General features: G+C 35.4%; 1 protein-coding gene across 1 annotated transcript; it reads right to left on the bottom strand.

The window, feature by feature from the left end:
- Nucleotides 1–3952: 3952 nt before the first annotated feature.
- Nucleotides 3953–16886, bottom strand: LOC115919847. Its single transcript, XM_030974286.1, has 7 exons — nucleotides 16664–16886; nucleotides 13748–13903; nucleotides 12442–12594; nucleotides 10348–10477; nucleotides 8245–8433; nucleotides 6644–6873; nucleotides 3953–5312 (listed from the first exon to the last, which is right to left on the bottom strand). The coding sequence occupies exons 2-7, from the start codon at nucleotides 13796–13798 to the stop codon at nucleotides 5226–5228; spliced, it is 840 nt and encodes a 279-aa protein (XP_030830146.1). The 5' UTR covers nucleotides 13799–13903; nucleotides 16664–16886; the 3' UTR covers nucleotides 3953–5225.
- Between the last annotated feature and the right edge of the window lie 235 nt (nucleotides 16887–17121).

Raw genomic sequence — 17121 nt, 5'->3', positions numbered from 1 at the left:
TTTTCACAGGATCTCAACCAAGTGTCGTATCGTTATTAAATGTCTGGTTTGTAACAGTTTTTTAATTCGTACATGTACACTTCCCCAGCAATTATTCAAATATTTTATTTTGTTGATTTGCTAAATAGTTGGCTTTATATGAATTGAAGTTGATTTGATTTTTGGTGAAGCTAAGTTAGCTAACTAGATACTTGATGTAAGTATTGGCATTGAATTCCATTTGTTGGATGATATAAGATAGTGTGTTGAACTGTACATTATCTGTTTAAGCTGGTGATGAAACCCTAGATTACAAGCTACATGTACCAACTACATCTAATGAGACTTAACTAAAAGGCTAACTGTTACCAAAGTTGTAATTTTTAGGCCTATAACGAAAATGTGTGGAGTTTTAAGAGCATACATTTGGTGGAACATGAACGTGCTTTCAATGACATTGCTACCACCTCTCTATAAAGGCCATCTCTATCATCTTCCCCTGGGAATAAGTGTGTAGAAAGAAGAAGGAAGAAAAAGGGGAGGGGCAGAGAGGAAGTACATGTAAGTTGTAGAAAGACAAAGTATATAGGTCTAAGAGTGAAAGATACAGAGTACGTACAAGAGATGTCTCAGATATGATGGAAGTGGTAACAAAGATATGTGGAGATGATAGCTGACTTATTTCACGATTACCTCTCTTGCTCTTTCTCTCATTCCTTCCATTAAAAAAAAAAAATACTCTCGCCTGTATGGAAGTTTAAAAAAAAAGTGCTACAAAATAAACCATTCTCTCCATGTAAACTTGTGTTGGCAAAATGACAGGAAGGACACAATGTTTGGATGTACATGTAACTAAACTTCATCAGGTTTAAAATGGAACTTATATCTCATCTGATCTCCTTTGCTTCTCATTCTGCATGTTTGAGGAATATGATGTGAATCATTTTCCAAATCTTGAAAAAAATACCAACTTGCTTTCATTTGAATGAGATGTCTGCAGACAAGAATTAATGACAGCTTCCTGTAACAGGCCTGTTTTACGTAAGTTCTTTTATTAAGCATTCATAATAATACACTGTTGGTCATAAATGTGGAATAATTATTTTTACCACAATTTATGGAATGATTTTGACAATGATTTATTCCTAATAGATCTAAATAATAGTATACATTCTCAGATGTTATTGAATAATAATTTGTGAGTGTTCATTTTGCGTGACTGCTAAAACATGTGTGTGCTACTATGCTAATCAACTAGGGGACCTACGCCCTTAAGGCATAACTGACAGTAAGAAGGATAAATGCCTCACAAAAGGGCACTAATATAGCTGATCGATACAGTTTTTATTCTGGGGCCTCACAGTAACGAGGTCATTGCTAAGCCACTGAATCATGACTGTACGCAGTGGGGGCTAGAGTACGTCGCCGCCCCCACAAATACAACAAAAAAAAAACCCAAAGAAAATGCAATAAATTATAAATAATTCATTGCATTTTCCCCCGGTCCGCTACAGGGGAAATTTCTCTGTAGGGCCATGCATTATGGTTCAAGGCATGCCCTGTCTGTTCGAGGCAAAATGCAATGAATTATTGATAATTTATTGCATTTTCTTTCTTTTTTTGTATTTGTGGGGGCGGCGACGTACCCTAGCCCCCGCTGCGTTCAGTCATGGTTCAGTGGCTAAGCAATAGCCTCATTTCTGTGAGCCCCTAGGATCAAAACTGTCGATGTGCTATATATTAGTGGCCTTTTGCGAGGCTTTAATCCTCATTACTGTCAGTTATGACTTAAGGATGTAGTTGATTAGCATATAGTAGCACACACATGTTTTAGCAGTCACGCTAAACAAACACTAAGAAATTATTATTCAATAAAATCTGAGAATGTATACTATTATCTAGATCTATTATGAATAATTTATGACCAACAGTGTATATCCCTTCCTCTTTATACTCATTCTTGCAGATATACTAATTTGCATGAATTAATTCTATTAAGGATGAAATAGTATGAAAGTATGATTGTTTTATCTTCATGCATTTATTGTTCACTTCCTAGTCCTCTTTTTGACATGTATAAAAATGAATTTGTGAAAATACAAATATACATCATCCTCCACGATAACTTAAAATGAAAGATATAATATACAAGGAAGGAAAATTCTTAAAACAGCCTTGAGTGAAGTTTACCACATTGGATCACTTTGATTGGGGGTCATTCAAGAGATTAAGAGAAAACATGATTGAAGTTCAGGATGTGTTCTTTTACTTGTAGAAGATTAAATCAACTGTCAAAGATACACATGTAGTGGCGTACTGCAAAAATAACTACTTTTTTGGTATATACTTTCTACTAGCATAACATGGACATCACAGTAATATATATTATTTCATTAACTTTCAGGTTTTTACAAATCTAAATATAGTTGGTTATTTGGAGATAACTGTTTTTGTCATATCAGGCAAACATGTCAAGAAACTCTGCCAAATCATATGAAATGAGGCTTATGGCCTGACAGAATAAAAAGAACACTATAGCAATACAACCATAATGTTCACTTCTACTGCTTTTATTAAAGTAAATTAAAGTTATATGAGGATATTTATTGTTTAAAAAAACAAAATCCTGATTAAGAAAAAATGGTAGGTCGAGTGACCTTTGTTATAACAACGGGGCCTATAGTACCGTTTTAATAAATATTGATGATTCTAATTCAGCCTGCGTAATGGACATTTCAATAAATAGCACTATAAGTAACTTAGTTTAAATGATTTGACCAACATTGAGAATTAAGATAGATCACAACATTTTGATGCCAAAAACATGTATATAATCTTGCATATCTATTACTCCTCAAAGTGCAGTGGGTAAATTGAATACCTTGAGTATGGGATACAAGTGTATCTCATGCCCTAGGCCTTGGAAGAAGACTGTTTTCACTGTTTTGTCTCAAGAAATTTCAATCATCAGGTGGGCTGTATATCATACAGACCACCTTATAATTTTGTTAAAATTGCCTTTATTTATTATTTATTTTTCTTATTTCGAACCACTTTTTTGTGAGCAAGATCACTTTGAAATGGTTCAATCAAATGCTTTGAAATTTGGCACACATATGTATAGGCATATAGAGAAATCTAAATAACGTTTTCAACCTTGACCTTGACTGATGACGTCATCTAGGCGCCATTTTGTGAAAATCAACTCATGATCATATCTTCATAACCAAATATTATTTCTCATTCATATTTATCATGATCAAGGTCAATATCAGTCCGGTCAATTTCAGGTCAAAAAACGCGCACATGCGCGTACGTCCGCGCGTCAGTGCGCGTGCAAAATTTTAAAATGCTCAAAATCGTCTAAAATTTATTTTGCATACGTTTCAGGTCATTTTAAACATTTTATAAAAAATCGCGCATACGCACATGCGCGCGCGTTTTTGCGCGTAACACCATTACAAAACATAGAATCGCCATTTTTTTTTCTTGCATGATATTTCTCATATTTTTTCGAGGAATTTGATACCATGTTTATCTCTTTATGACGATTAATAACAAGATGAGCGTCAATTCAAGATAAATGTCTGTGCACGCGAGCTCTTTTAATACATAGCATATATGGGCAAAAACTTGCCTATACAAAATCCCTTATAGCTCTTTGGAATGAACCGTGACCTTCAATTTTTTTCATTCATATTTAGATAGAGTATGAGTCGGAAATATGATTCCATGTCTCATTTGGCCATTAAGTGTATCGTGACATCATCATAATGGCCTTGGAACTCAAAATACGAATTTGCATATTATGACGTCAGTATATTTATGGAAAATTGATTGTATCTCTGTAAATATTAATAGATTTTCTTCCAAATTTTGATATGTTGTAGCTTAGACAATTCTCTACAATCTCAGTTGGCACTGTTTTTCATTTTGATGACGTCATCATAGTGAAAATTTTGATTAAAGGCCATATGTCAGAAATTTCTTAATTTGCATGTTATGCCTCAGGAAGGTGAATTTCATTCACATCATGAATCTACATGACATTGCTTTTCAAGCAATATCTCGCTTATTTTCTCTCAAATTTTAGTTGGAGCAGCCCACCTATACTTGTTTCAAACAAGTATTACATGTCTAGTTGTAATAATTTTGCTTGAAGCCAATGAAAAACATTTTATATAGAGTTACTTCAAACAAAACATCAACAACCACCAGTCCTTTAAATGGAATGCTGTAGAAGGGGGGTTATAGAAAACTTTCTAAAAGTTTGATCAGGTTACATACAACAGCTATTTCAGTAAATTGTTAAAATCATGTATGCAACACCATAGCGAGTAAGAAAACAAATGAAACCTACATTAATTTTAAATATAATGATTTTGAGGTTTTCTACAAGACCCTGGCTTGGGTGCTGTATGTATTAAGTTACTATGTATTTCATGCTTTTGCTGCTTATCAGGCTATTTCATTCAGACAAAAGGTAGTACATGTATGTAACTCTTAAAAATAGCTTATAGCCTATCGCTTAGAACCAGAAACTTAAACAATGTTTTGATAGGAAGAATTGTGTATTTAAGGCTTTTACACTTATTGAAAATGACTCAGTCGGTTATTGCTAGAAAACATGACATCCAAGAATTTTACCATATTCTTATCGAAAGGATTTTTAAACTTTTATGCTTCTTCCTTCTTCCCAAGAACCTGCAAGGACTGGAACAACCACCTACAGGACCCAGCCCAATACCCCTCTCTTGATGCCTTCAAGGTCTTCTTGAGTTGGATGCAGATGTAATGTCTACAAGACCAGGAATGTTTTACTTACATATGTATATATGCACCTGCACAACAAGAACAAAAAGTTAAAATGTGGAATAACAGGATATGTGAAAGTCTTCACATAATCATATACACACACAATCAGTGCGTTTATCTTCATCACCTTGAAGCAGCACTTACACTGGAAGAAGAAGAAGAAGAAGAAGACTTATTTAAGTTTGAATTTTGACTCTGTATTATTTGCATATAAAAGAAATAACCCAAATTTGTTTATGAACCTTTGTTTAATCTTAATGAACAAAATGGTATATGATAACAGATACAGGAAACACCGTTTAGATGTTGCAAACATTCAGAACTCTAAGAATTTGAGTCATTTCGTATCAGCGTTTCGCTGAGTCCCAGCAGTGGCTTGATTAGACTAGAGGGGGTTCCAACAAGAGGTGGTGCAGCGAATCTCAGAGCTCTCAATCTTCCAGGTAACTGTACTCCCATGTGAATCCGTCCATTTTCCATCGTCCGCACTTCTCATCGTCAAAGTAGATGGCTGATCCCTGGTAAACGAAATGAGATGAAAAGGCAAAGATTCAAATCTGGTTCAGGTATTTTCCACATTGGAACAATTGACAATGTATAAATAATAAGTGTCTGATAGACATTGCCAATACTTCTAAAATATAATGTGTAATTTTTATGCTCAATTAAAAAAAAAAAAATATATATATATACTCATTGATTTTAAATATTTATTTAAATATGTATCATTGCATAAGGGAAGGTTAAATCAAATACATGCATTTCATCAGCCAGAAGGGCACAAACTCTGTGAAAAGAATAAATATCCATACCCTTCGGGATCTCAAGAGATCAATAATTTATAACTATTTCAGAAAAAAAGTATACACATGAAATCAAATATAAATGATTTACGGATCGCAAGGCGTTATGACCATCGGTTCCCATTCCCAATAGAGCAAGGTCCTATATACCTATCCCAAGGAAACAGACTAGCTTTTCAAGAAATACCTTCACTGATTTCACAAGGTGCAATAACGAATAGACACATTAAACCTTCCTATACAAACAGATCTATCTATCTATCTATCTATCAGGCTATAGTTCATCCAGACGTTGGACAAAGCCCTCCTCATGAAATTTCCATTCTCTTCCGTCTCTAGCTGTCCTAGTCCAAGCGGCCGTTCCCATGTATGATGTTAGGTCATCTCTCCATCTTCTCTTCTGCCTTCCACTTCTTCTCTTTCCCACCCTTGGTTGCCATTCTGTTAAACGATTTGTCCATCTATTGTCCTGAAGTCTTGCTACATGCCCAGCCCATCTCCACTTTGATTCTCTGACTTTCTCCATGATGTCTTTAACCTTTGTTTTCTGGCGTATGACTTTGTGGTTGATTTTGTCTCGCAGAGATAAATGCGACATCTTTCTCTCCATAGCTCGTTGAGTAGTCACAAGCTTCTGTTCTAGATCCTTTGTCAATGACCATGTTTCTGATCCATATGTCATAGTTGTTAGAATGCATTGGTTGAACATTCTTCTTCTTAGTGACATGGGTATGTTTTTATCGGTCAACATGTCTTTGTATCTTCCAAAGTTCATCCATCCTGCTTTTACTCTCATCATAACTTCTTCTTTTGTGGTGTCCTCCATTTTCAAAGTTTGTCCCAGATACTTGTAACTGCTCACTCTCTCTAACGTTCGACCTTCTATCTCGATGTTTTCATCTGTGTCATAATTAGTCATATATTTAGTCATATATTTAGTTTTCTCTTTGTGCATAGTTAGGCCAAACAGATACAAACCATTTAATATTGCTTTTGACTGCATTTCTTATGTCATCAGCATGAAAGACAACTAAACCTTTTCTCACCTCCTCATTCTCCGGGCTGAGTGAGTTGCTGCCCATCGCATGAGGGCTCTTGGTCAGCATGGCTGCACTGGTGGCCAGGGCAGTGGCTACTGCATTGGTCTCCACCGATGACAATGGCACCGTACTGTGCATCATGTTGGTGTTGTGGGATGACGACATTGTCCTGTTGCTTGGTAGGTTGGCCACGCTTCTCTTGATGCTATAGCGTGGGGTTTCATAAGTTGTAAATCCTTTTTCAGAAAGGATAGAACAAAAAGACAGGCTATGAGAGGTGTATTATCCTAGATACTAATAGTCCTGAGCTCTCCAAGACCAGTTCATGGTATGTTCTGCCAATACAAAGTTCTGTTTCATTGCTCACCCTGCATGGAAAATCTTCAAAATATCACCAGAAAATCTTGAACAGAGATTTTGTGGTAGAGTAGAAAATTAAACAAAACTTACCTGGAAGTTGATGTTTGATTTCTATTCTATTAGAAATCAGGGGTGAGAGATTAATTGCCTACCGCTCTCTAAACACCCAGGCAGGGTTGGGCGGTAATTACTGGTAAATAAGATGGGCGTCTGGTAAATACTGTAAATCTCTGTGTATAAGGAGCACTTTTTTGCCGCCGAAAAAAATTGAAAGTCGAGGGTGCGTCTTATACACAGGTACAATTTTTTAAAATATTTTTTTTGTTTTTTATTTATGGCGCTATGCCTGGCAATGTCTTCCTGCTCAGTAATCGGTGTGTTGACTCACCACTCGGAAACTAGAACAACACTCAAATTTGTCTGTCATCTTGGTTTGAAAGTAATCTTTCTAATAGATCTCAATATGTAGTTTATAATAATAATTTCTCCAATTTTGCTTCGGCGTACCACAAGGTTTTATCCTAGGTACTCTATTGTTTTTAATTTACATTAATGATCTTACACATTCTTCTAAAAATGACATTGTTACTTTTATTTGTGACAAGTTCACAAGCACAAATCGGCGCCTTCAACTGCACCTCGATATTAAATGAAAGTCCTTCCCCGCGTGCGTTTTTGTTTCGGCAAGAAAAAAAAAATTGCTTTATTTCTAAAATGCACTGTTGAGAAATTCTATAGAAATCTGGGGTAATTTGTGATAATTTGAAACTGGCTTTATACATGTACTACCCTTAACAGAGGCAGCAAACTTAGTTTATTTGCACTCTCCTTCAAAAGTAAAACTAGGCCTGCATGTCAAGTTTCGTAAGTTTTCTTACGAAACATATAGGGCTACTATTCACCACATCACAATATTTTTGTATTCATCAAAATCACATGACCATTTTACAAATTTGAAATTTTCATGCATTTGGTGACCAAAACTTTCAAACATTTATAATGTCCTTATTTGTGTCATTCAGTTGTTCTCACACTTTCACCTATGCATTTCTGTAAAAGATTTATGATGAACACATAAAGAAAAAAATGGCCAGATGCCATTTCTTTTCTTTTTCTGTTTTTACTTCAAGCAGCAAGCAGCCTGTGCTTGTTTAATGTGTAATGAATAATTTGTGAGTATAGGAATTGTCCAAACTGACTAACATGTATATTATCTTATATATTCACTGATTTCGACATACATGTACCTGACAGTGTCCCATGTGTTCCATGGGTGGCTCCTGCAACTGATAGACCCTGGTCTGGCTGTAGACCAAGGTTAGTAATGGCTCCTGAGGAACTGGAAGCCTGTCCCGGCGCTTGTCCTCCATCACACATTTCCTTGATCTTCTTTCCTTTCATTTCTTGTGAAACCTCTTCTTGCTTGCTATTCAGACCTGTATTAAAGGTAAAGACCAGTTAAGGTCATGCGATTGCATTGTGAAAGAAATGTTGTGGAATCGATCAGAAAAAGTTGCTCAAAGGTTTGAGATTTTGTTCAAACTTTCTTTGATTAATTTGTCTGATTTTCTGCTTGTATTGAAAGTAAGTTATTTTTGGAGTGAACTTGGCCTTTAAATCCTTTAAATTTCACTTAATGAAGGCAAGCATTTCCTAATTTATAGCACTGACCAGTAATTTGAATGATTATTTCAAATTCATTCCCTGCGTTAGATTGGTCAATGTTCATATGTTTAATATTTTTTCTTGCATCCGCCATACTGCCACATGCAATATTTCCCAATGTTTTCATATTGCTATAAAAGATCTAATTTTTACATAACTTTTGTTATTTCTGTTATTTTAGTGTTTTTCCATCTGTTGTTCTTTTGTTTACTTGCCAGTTTTCTCTTCATTTATTATTCTATATTAGATAGCTTAGACAGACACCGAGATGCGATTGGTCCAGAGCTCGTCACGTGATATCAATTGCGAGGATCCATATTGTTATATTTTCCTGGCCGGTCACTTTCCAGTGTTATATTAACCTGCTGGTGAAATGAATATATTTTTTATCAATGCATGTCACCCTCTTGGGGACTGTTTGTCACCAATTACACAAACTACACCAATAGCGTTTTTGTTTCGGCAAAAAAAAAAAAAATTGCTGTATTTCTAAAATGCACTGTTGAGAAATTCTATAGAAATCTGGGGTAATTTGTGATAATTTGAAACTGGCTTATACATGTACTACCCTTAACAGAGGCAGCAAACTTAGTTTATTTGCACTCTCCTTCAAAAGTACAACTAGGACAGCATGTCAAGTTTTGTAAGTTTTCTTTTGATACATAAAGGGTTACTATTCACCACATCGCAATATTGTTTTATTCATCAAAATCACATGATTGTTTTACAAATTTGAAATTTTCATGCATTTGGTGACCAAAACTTTAAACAAATTCATAATGTCCATATGTGTGTCACTGTTCTCGCACTAAAATCTAATCAGTTCATTGGCTCTGCAAGATACATACATGTCTTGACTCTTGAGTTTGATGGTAATCTGTCCATTGGTTCTAATGATAATGCGATCACAAGTTATTTTTGCATATATAATGAACCCTGTGATCTTTGACCTCATGATCCCACAATCTAATCAGTTCATTGGCTCTGCAAGATACATTACGTGTCCTGAGTATGATGGTAATCCATTTATCGGTTCTTGAGATAACGTGATCACGCGAACGGGACATACACATAGCTGCTGCAAACATTTGCAATTTTCAATTAGTAACATTTAACATTTAATGATATTAGTAACTGAATATCATGTGCGCAAATCGCACATCTATGTCAGACCTGCCAACCTCTGGAGTTCAAAAAACGTATTCTTTAATCAAAAAAGTTGTATTTTACTGACAAAAATTGTATTACAAAAAAAAACACGGATCGATGCCTCTTACAGTTCCTACATACAGGAAGAATTTGTTATGGATCATTGGTTGAATATGCATGATTTCGTCATGACTGGTGTGTTCGATGAACCAATGAACATCCCAAAATTACCAATGTGAGATGCTTGTAGGATACTTTACAGGACAGAATGAGCATTTTGCCGTTGAAAATGGCACACACACACTTTAGGAAATTTGTAATAATAGAAGGGGTTTTCGTTATTTTGTAACAACTACGATTTTTTCACAACAGTTGGACGGACGTACAGACGGACAACCTGAAAACATAATGCTTCCGGCTACTTCATTGCAGAGGCATCAAAAAGTAATCATGAATGTTCAAAAGTTGGGAATATATATATATATGCCTTTTAATTTTTTTAAACAAAATTGTTGACTAAAAGAAGAGACTCTTACTTTCAACCTGATGCTCTAGTAGCAATGCCACTCTATCCAGCTCTTTTCTAAGTAGTTCCCCAGGGCTATCCATTTCCTCGAAGAGTTTAATAGCCTTGTTGTAGTGGAGCTTAGCCATAGTTTTAGTGTTCTTCGTGTTGAAGGAATGAGAGAGAGAGAGAGAGAGATACAGAGAGACAGAGTAACATCATTGTCTAAAAAACAAAGTGGAGTCCTGTGTAGAACCATCTGTACATAATGATTGTGAGCAAAGAACTCAGTTGAAACATATTTAGAATGTAACTTAAATGAAAATATATATAATTTTGAAGGCTTGCATAGTGATGATAGATTTGAGCAAGGTTTGCATTTACACCATTTATTCTTTCAACAGTGTTATAGTTGGCCCTGAAAAGTGAAGGTATGTTGTTCCATAGAAACATTAACAAAACTTGCACATTCTTCTTCAATGTAATCAAAGCAGAAATTATGAAGACTCTGGGAATTGAAATTTTGAAAAATCAGAATATTCCGAATTTGTAGGTCCTAAAAATCCAGAATATCAGAATATTCCGGATTATTTACCATATGAGACATCTGAGCAGGGCAATTTTTAAATGTTATTGCCCTCAAGGTTTAATGGATAAGCCAATAAAACTACAGGCGATAAAAAATATTATTGACCCCGCTCAGAAAAGTCAATGGGATTTTGTGTTTAATTTGCCCGTCAATAATATTATACAGTAAACCAATTAACAAATATTATTGCCCGATCTGAAAAGTCAATGGCAAAATGTGTGTTAAACTAGTGGGCAATACTATAGAGCCAATTATAATTTTCATTGCGCATCTATTACGCGTATGAGAAAATGCGCACTTTGCGCGCACTCTATTGTGACGTAATAATCACACATAGGGCACACTGTTTGTAGTGTATCGAAAAATTTGTCAAGCACTGGATGCACAGTGCTGGTTTGACGATGTTTTTGCAACTTTTCATGCTAGGAAACCCTGTGCAGTATAGGTTAACTGTGTTTAACATAATTTAAGAGCATAAGATAGTAAGAGTTTCTTGTTTGCTCTAGATGTCTGATGTGGTTAATAATAGTAATATTGACTGCCTAATTCATATATATGTTGTATTGCCCTGAAGGTCAGTCAATATTACTTACCGTATTTGCCGGCGTATAGGCCGCAGTATTTTTGGAAGAGAAAATATCAAAAAGTCGGGGTGCGGCCTATGCGGCGAAAGAGTAAAAAAAGTTTTTTTTTTTTTTTTTTTTTTCCAATTTATGGCGCTATGCCTGGCAATGTCTCCCAGCTCAGTTATCAGTGTGTTGACTCACCACTCGGAAACTACAACAACACTAAAATTTGACTGTCATCTTGGTTTGAAAGTAATCTTTCTAGTAGATCTCAATATGTAGTTTATAATAATAGTTCCTCAAATTTTTTTCTATAACAAATGGTGTACCACTGGTACCATAGGTACTTTATTGTTTTTAATTCACATTAATGATCTTACACATTCTTCTAAAAATGACATTGTTACTATTATTTGTGACAAGTTTACAAGCACAAATCAGCGCCTTTAACTGCACCTCGATGTTAAATGAAGGTCCTTCCACGCGTGGGTTTTCGGCAGCAAAACAACAACAACAAAAAAACAAAACGTTTTTTTTTTTTTTTTTTTTTTTTTTTTTTTTAAATGTCAAAATCGGGGGTGCGGCCTATGCGGGGGTGCGGCCTTTACGCCGGCAAATACGGTAATTATTTGGAAGGGTTGGCAGGTATACATACCGCATTCAAAATTACTATGCGATAATAGCCTCGCTGCACTCTTTGAATTCAAATTATTCAAATTCATTTATTTCACATGTCTTAAAAAATAAAAATTATGCAGATATGAACATTTTAAGAACCACTTTGTACTAAAATAGACAAATGATATAATGACAAAAGATGCATACACTGTGCTGAAGTGGATGCAAGGGAGTAGCAAAGGTCGTTGTCCTGTCAACATTCATTACTGTCACAAATAAAAAGTTACAATATACATGAATTTAAGACAAAAGAAATAGCAGAAACAAAGAAGAAAGGACCATCTCAACTAACCTGATTTCTCATTGAGTTGAGATTCATGGATGCCAGTCGAAGATGGATAGTAGCTGCCCTATCCTGATAGAGGGGCTGTCTGCTGGATGATGTCTCCTTTGTGTCACAAAGAGCCATTGCTTTGCTCATGAATTTCAGCACATCCTTCTCAATCTAAAATAAAAAGTAGGAAATAATGTCAATTACTATAACCATCATTGCTTGTATATGACAAGACTCAAATCATGTAGCCAGGGACTTCACTAGAGTGTGGGGGATGTGGGATGTGAAGTTATGAATTTTAAGAGTGTAAAAATGGTAAGTACTTAGAATTAACAACATTTTTTCTTTGCTTTTCTTATTCTCATGTTTTTTTAAATGTTGTCGCAAAATTAAGCTATCAAAGATGGAAGTACTAAACTCCAATGGATAACAGCAATCTGTTAACCAAGTCATATATTACAAGGAACATTTAGAGCAAAATATAATATACTTTCATAACCACAGAAATTAAGTTAAGAGCATTTCTAACGTAGCTTCCAATGAAACCCGCAGTCTCCCTTTTCTAACTAATAAAGTCTCGCTCACATATGACGTTATAATCCGCTACATTTATTTTTTCAAACTTAAACAAAAAGAGCGTTTGTATGCATCAAAGGCTACTCCTTTATCTGCATGTTTGAGACACAAAAATGTGCAGAGCTCTTTGCTTAAAAAATAATAATGATTACCGGAAAGATCAATTTACACATACTCTACAGCGCTGGAAAACTAGATGGAACTAGATGGAACCGCCATAGAGCAATTTTACAAACAAAAGCGGAAGCAATTTTTAAAATTTAACTTTGATTGTAATCCATCTGTCGGTTTTAATGATAATGCGTTCACAAGCTATTTATAGGCATACATAATGAGCCCCATGACCTCATGACCCTAAAATCTAATCAGTTCATTGGCTCTGCAAGATACATATACATGTCTTGAGTTTGATGGTAATCTGTCTATTGGTTCTCATGATAATGCGATCACAAGCTCTTTTAAAATACAAAATGAGCCCTGTGACCTTTAACCTTTGACCTCATGACCCCCAAAATCTAATCAGTTCATTGGCTCTGCAAGATACATACATGGCTTAAGTCTGGCAAGAATTCATCAATCGGTTCTTGAGATAAAGTGATGAAGAGAATAGGACGTTCAGACGTACGTACGGACAACCAGAAAACATAATGCCTCCCACTACTTTGTAGCGGAGGCATAAAAATTGCAATGGTAAACCATGGCAATAAACCAAGCCATATGTGAACGCAGCTCAACTCCTCCACATTACCTCTGCAAGATTGCGGGATACCGGAGGTCGATCCTGCATCTGACACGCCATGTTGAAATATGTCGAGCACAGGTTCCACGTGATGGAATCCCACAATTCAACAAGGCCGCTCTTGTTGCCCAGGATTTGGAGACCCCTCTCGTAACACTCAGCCGCCTGCAAGGGTTGGATGTACATGACAGAAATCTTTATACTAAATTCAATATAAATTAAACCATGTACTGGTACATCTCTATGATATCAATGATGCTACGAGTGAAGTGCTGTATACAACAAAGTAAATCTTGAACTGGCTTTAACTCTTTCGAGACAACCATTCCATATTTTGTGGTTTGGCTCAATAACCTTCGATTCAGAGCCCTAAAAAATATACCAGATGCATGAGTAGAAAGGGGAAAAATTTCTGCACACATTGCATATACATAATTCTTTCATCACTATAATGCATTTGATGTCAAGAATTTTAAAAAAGAAAACAACCTTAAATTGGCAACGTGTTGAGAGATTCAGAATCATTCTTTTCCGATCAAAATTTGTGATTTTTTCCTCAACTTTTCAACAACATAATTTAACATACATGTATATATTGTTATCACAACATTTATGTGATACTGGCTGCCCTTAAGTGGTATATCAGATATATTACATTTAGCTTGCCAATATTTCGACTCGTGCAATATTCATCCTGCATCATGAATGCAATATAACTGATACCCTGAAAGAAACCAATATCATTATTATTATGTATACAAAATCTAACTACAGTGAAATTTAAAGGATTGAAAAGATCAATTTATCAATCCATCTTTGTCTTAAATAATCTTACAGCAAGATTTGAATATACAGTGTAGATTGGTGTTTTAACACAATACCCACAAAGCATTTTACATGATATACTGCGGCCGTATTCAATTCAGTAAGCGGATTAAGTTAGTATTTTAATTAGAATTTTACTTGGCTAAGTTGACCCTTATTCAGATCATATCTTAGCATTTTACTTAAGCAAGTTGACTTTAAGGCAAAATACTAACTGATAAGCATTGTGATGTCACATGGTCAATAACAAATTATGCGCAATATACGCGTCATATTAAATGCACGCTATTATAATTGTGCTCAGCGTAAGAAATCATGCTCAGCATGCAATATTGTAGTGATATTGCACGCTGATTCTCCATCGGGGGTAATGGTAGATGCTAACAATATTGAAATCAATCAAAGAAAGGTAATCAAACACACAAATTTACTCTATGAGAAAGAGGCTCGTATGTATAATTAATAAATTTGATTTAAACAATGTACAAACAAAAGAAAAATATTATTGTTGCCAATTTGAAGAAAATAATGTGGTAAATTTAGCCCTAAAAATAAATCCTGACCTAAAAGGATTAATTCCCAACACTCAATGGTATGGAGAAAGCTTTGAGCAATTCGGGACATTCAGCAAGAGCCCCAATTTTTTTAAAACTGTTTAAAAATTTGAGGCGATCTGTCACGAATTGCGTAAAGCGGGGAGAGCGTATTAAAGCTTATCAAAGCGTCACAAAGCTTATCAAAGTTTTGCTCAAAGCGTAGGAAAGCTTAACAGAGTTTAAATTTTTGGCGCTCTTGCCGAATGTCCCGAATTGCTCAAAGCTTTCTCACGCTCTATTACGGTCTTTACGCTTTAATTAAACTTTGTTATGCTTTGCCGCCGCTTTGCTCGCCGATTTAATGCGCCATCAATTCGGCGTCGGTGTGAACTTAGCATAACATATCTCAGGAGTCAGGAGATCGTGAGATTTTTTGAAAAAATGACGCCGAATTGATCGCCGATTTAAAGCGCGACATTCGGCGTTGGTGTGAACGAGGCATTAGTAAATTACATCATCAGGTGCATGTATAAACCACCAAATTGTTTTTTTAACTTAACCCCACCCCTCAAATTGATCATCTCAAATTCATCAATTAACATGAGAGGTGGAGTAGTACATATTATAGAAATTGGAATAAAGTGTGAGGGAAACATGACAAACCATTAGAAAATAATTTTTCTCCTTGGTACTGAACTTTGCATCTGGTCCCATACTACCCCCAGAAGCATAGCTCTGGGCCAAGAGCCTCATCAGACGACCCTTGTTACAATTGAGAAGAGCCATGTTGGTGGTATCAGAAACCTTCTCAAAGGACTTCACACCGGTTTCAAACCAATGGTAACTCTCCTTCCACAGCTGCTCAAACGTTCTGTTCCTCGAATCTGAACAGGAGTATACATAATTTGCATGCTTGCTTACACACCAATCTAATTTCACACTATTCTATACAAATGTTATAATGCTTTATGAAGTAAATATGTTTTCTTAACCTACTATTTATACCATGTATTGATGTATATTATGTTATGAATAGTTGTATGTAAAATGTGAGCAAAGCAAATTTCCATTGGAGAATGAAATAAAGTTGAATTTAAGAGAGATAGAAAAATATATCCCTTTTGTTCACACATAATTCCACAATTCCATTCCATTCTCTGCCAAGTGAAACAGTATCGTCCAGGCATGTTTGTTACATATTAAATCTGCATGAGAGCACAGAAAATTTGCTTATTTGGTCACAAATGAAGCTTCTCTCATACATTACCTTATTAATAATTTTACTCTTCACAGGGAATCTAAATACGGGTAGTGAAACAACTGTTTCCCACACAATGAAACCTGCTTTAGTGACCATCCCTATAATAAGAGCACCTGTCCACAAAGACCACATTCTTCGTTTCCCTTGAATGTGGTTTCTCAATGAAATCTGTTCTAAAGGAAACCTGTACATAAAGGCCACTGGCCTATAAAGACAACTTTTATTATCTCGATTGAGCGGTCTTTATACACAGGTGTCGCTGGACTTGCAAACCATGTATGTCTGCGAGGCTGTATTTCTCACCTTTGACAGAAGCAGGATTTTCAGCACTGTTCATCAAGAAGACACCAAGCTCACTGCAAGCATTGCCGTGCTTCACAAGGACACTCCTCTTGAATGCTTCCTCCTTCTTCACCTTATCATCCAGACAAGCTTCGTAACACTTGATGCTACGTGCTAAACAATCATTTTTTTCTGTTTGAAATTCAGTTGCCCACTCATATTCTATATCAGGGAGATATAAGAAATATGAAAGCTTTTTCAATTTTTGTATAGAAATATTAACTGAAAACAAAAAATTAATAGAAAAGAAGAAAACATGGCAGCCAGTTTTACATATTTCGACTAGAAATGTATTCAGAAATCTAAAACTAGCTAAACTGATGATGCCGTTGTGTTTATGAATATCTTGAAGTTTACAGATGATCAGATTTACTTTTTTTAACCTCTAAATTCTTTTGCAAGATGAAATTTAAACACAA

This window comes from Strongylocentrotus purpuratus, unplaced genomic scaffold (assembly GCF_000002235.5).
Source record: "Strongylocentrotus purpuratus isolate Spur 01 unplaced genomic scaffold, Spur_5.0 spur5_contig_866, whole genome shotgun sequence".
In the NCBI taxonomy this organism is placed as follows: domain Eukaryota; kingdom Metazoa; phylum Echinodermata; class Echinoidea; order Camarodonta; family Strongylocentrotidae; genus Strongylocentrotus; species Strongylocentrotus purpuratus.
This window is presented reverse-complemented; position numbering and strand designations above follow the sequence as displayed.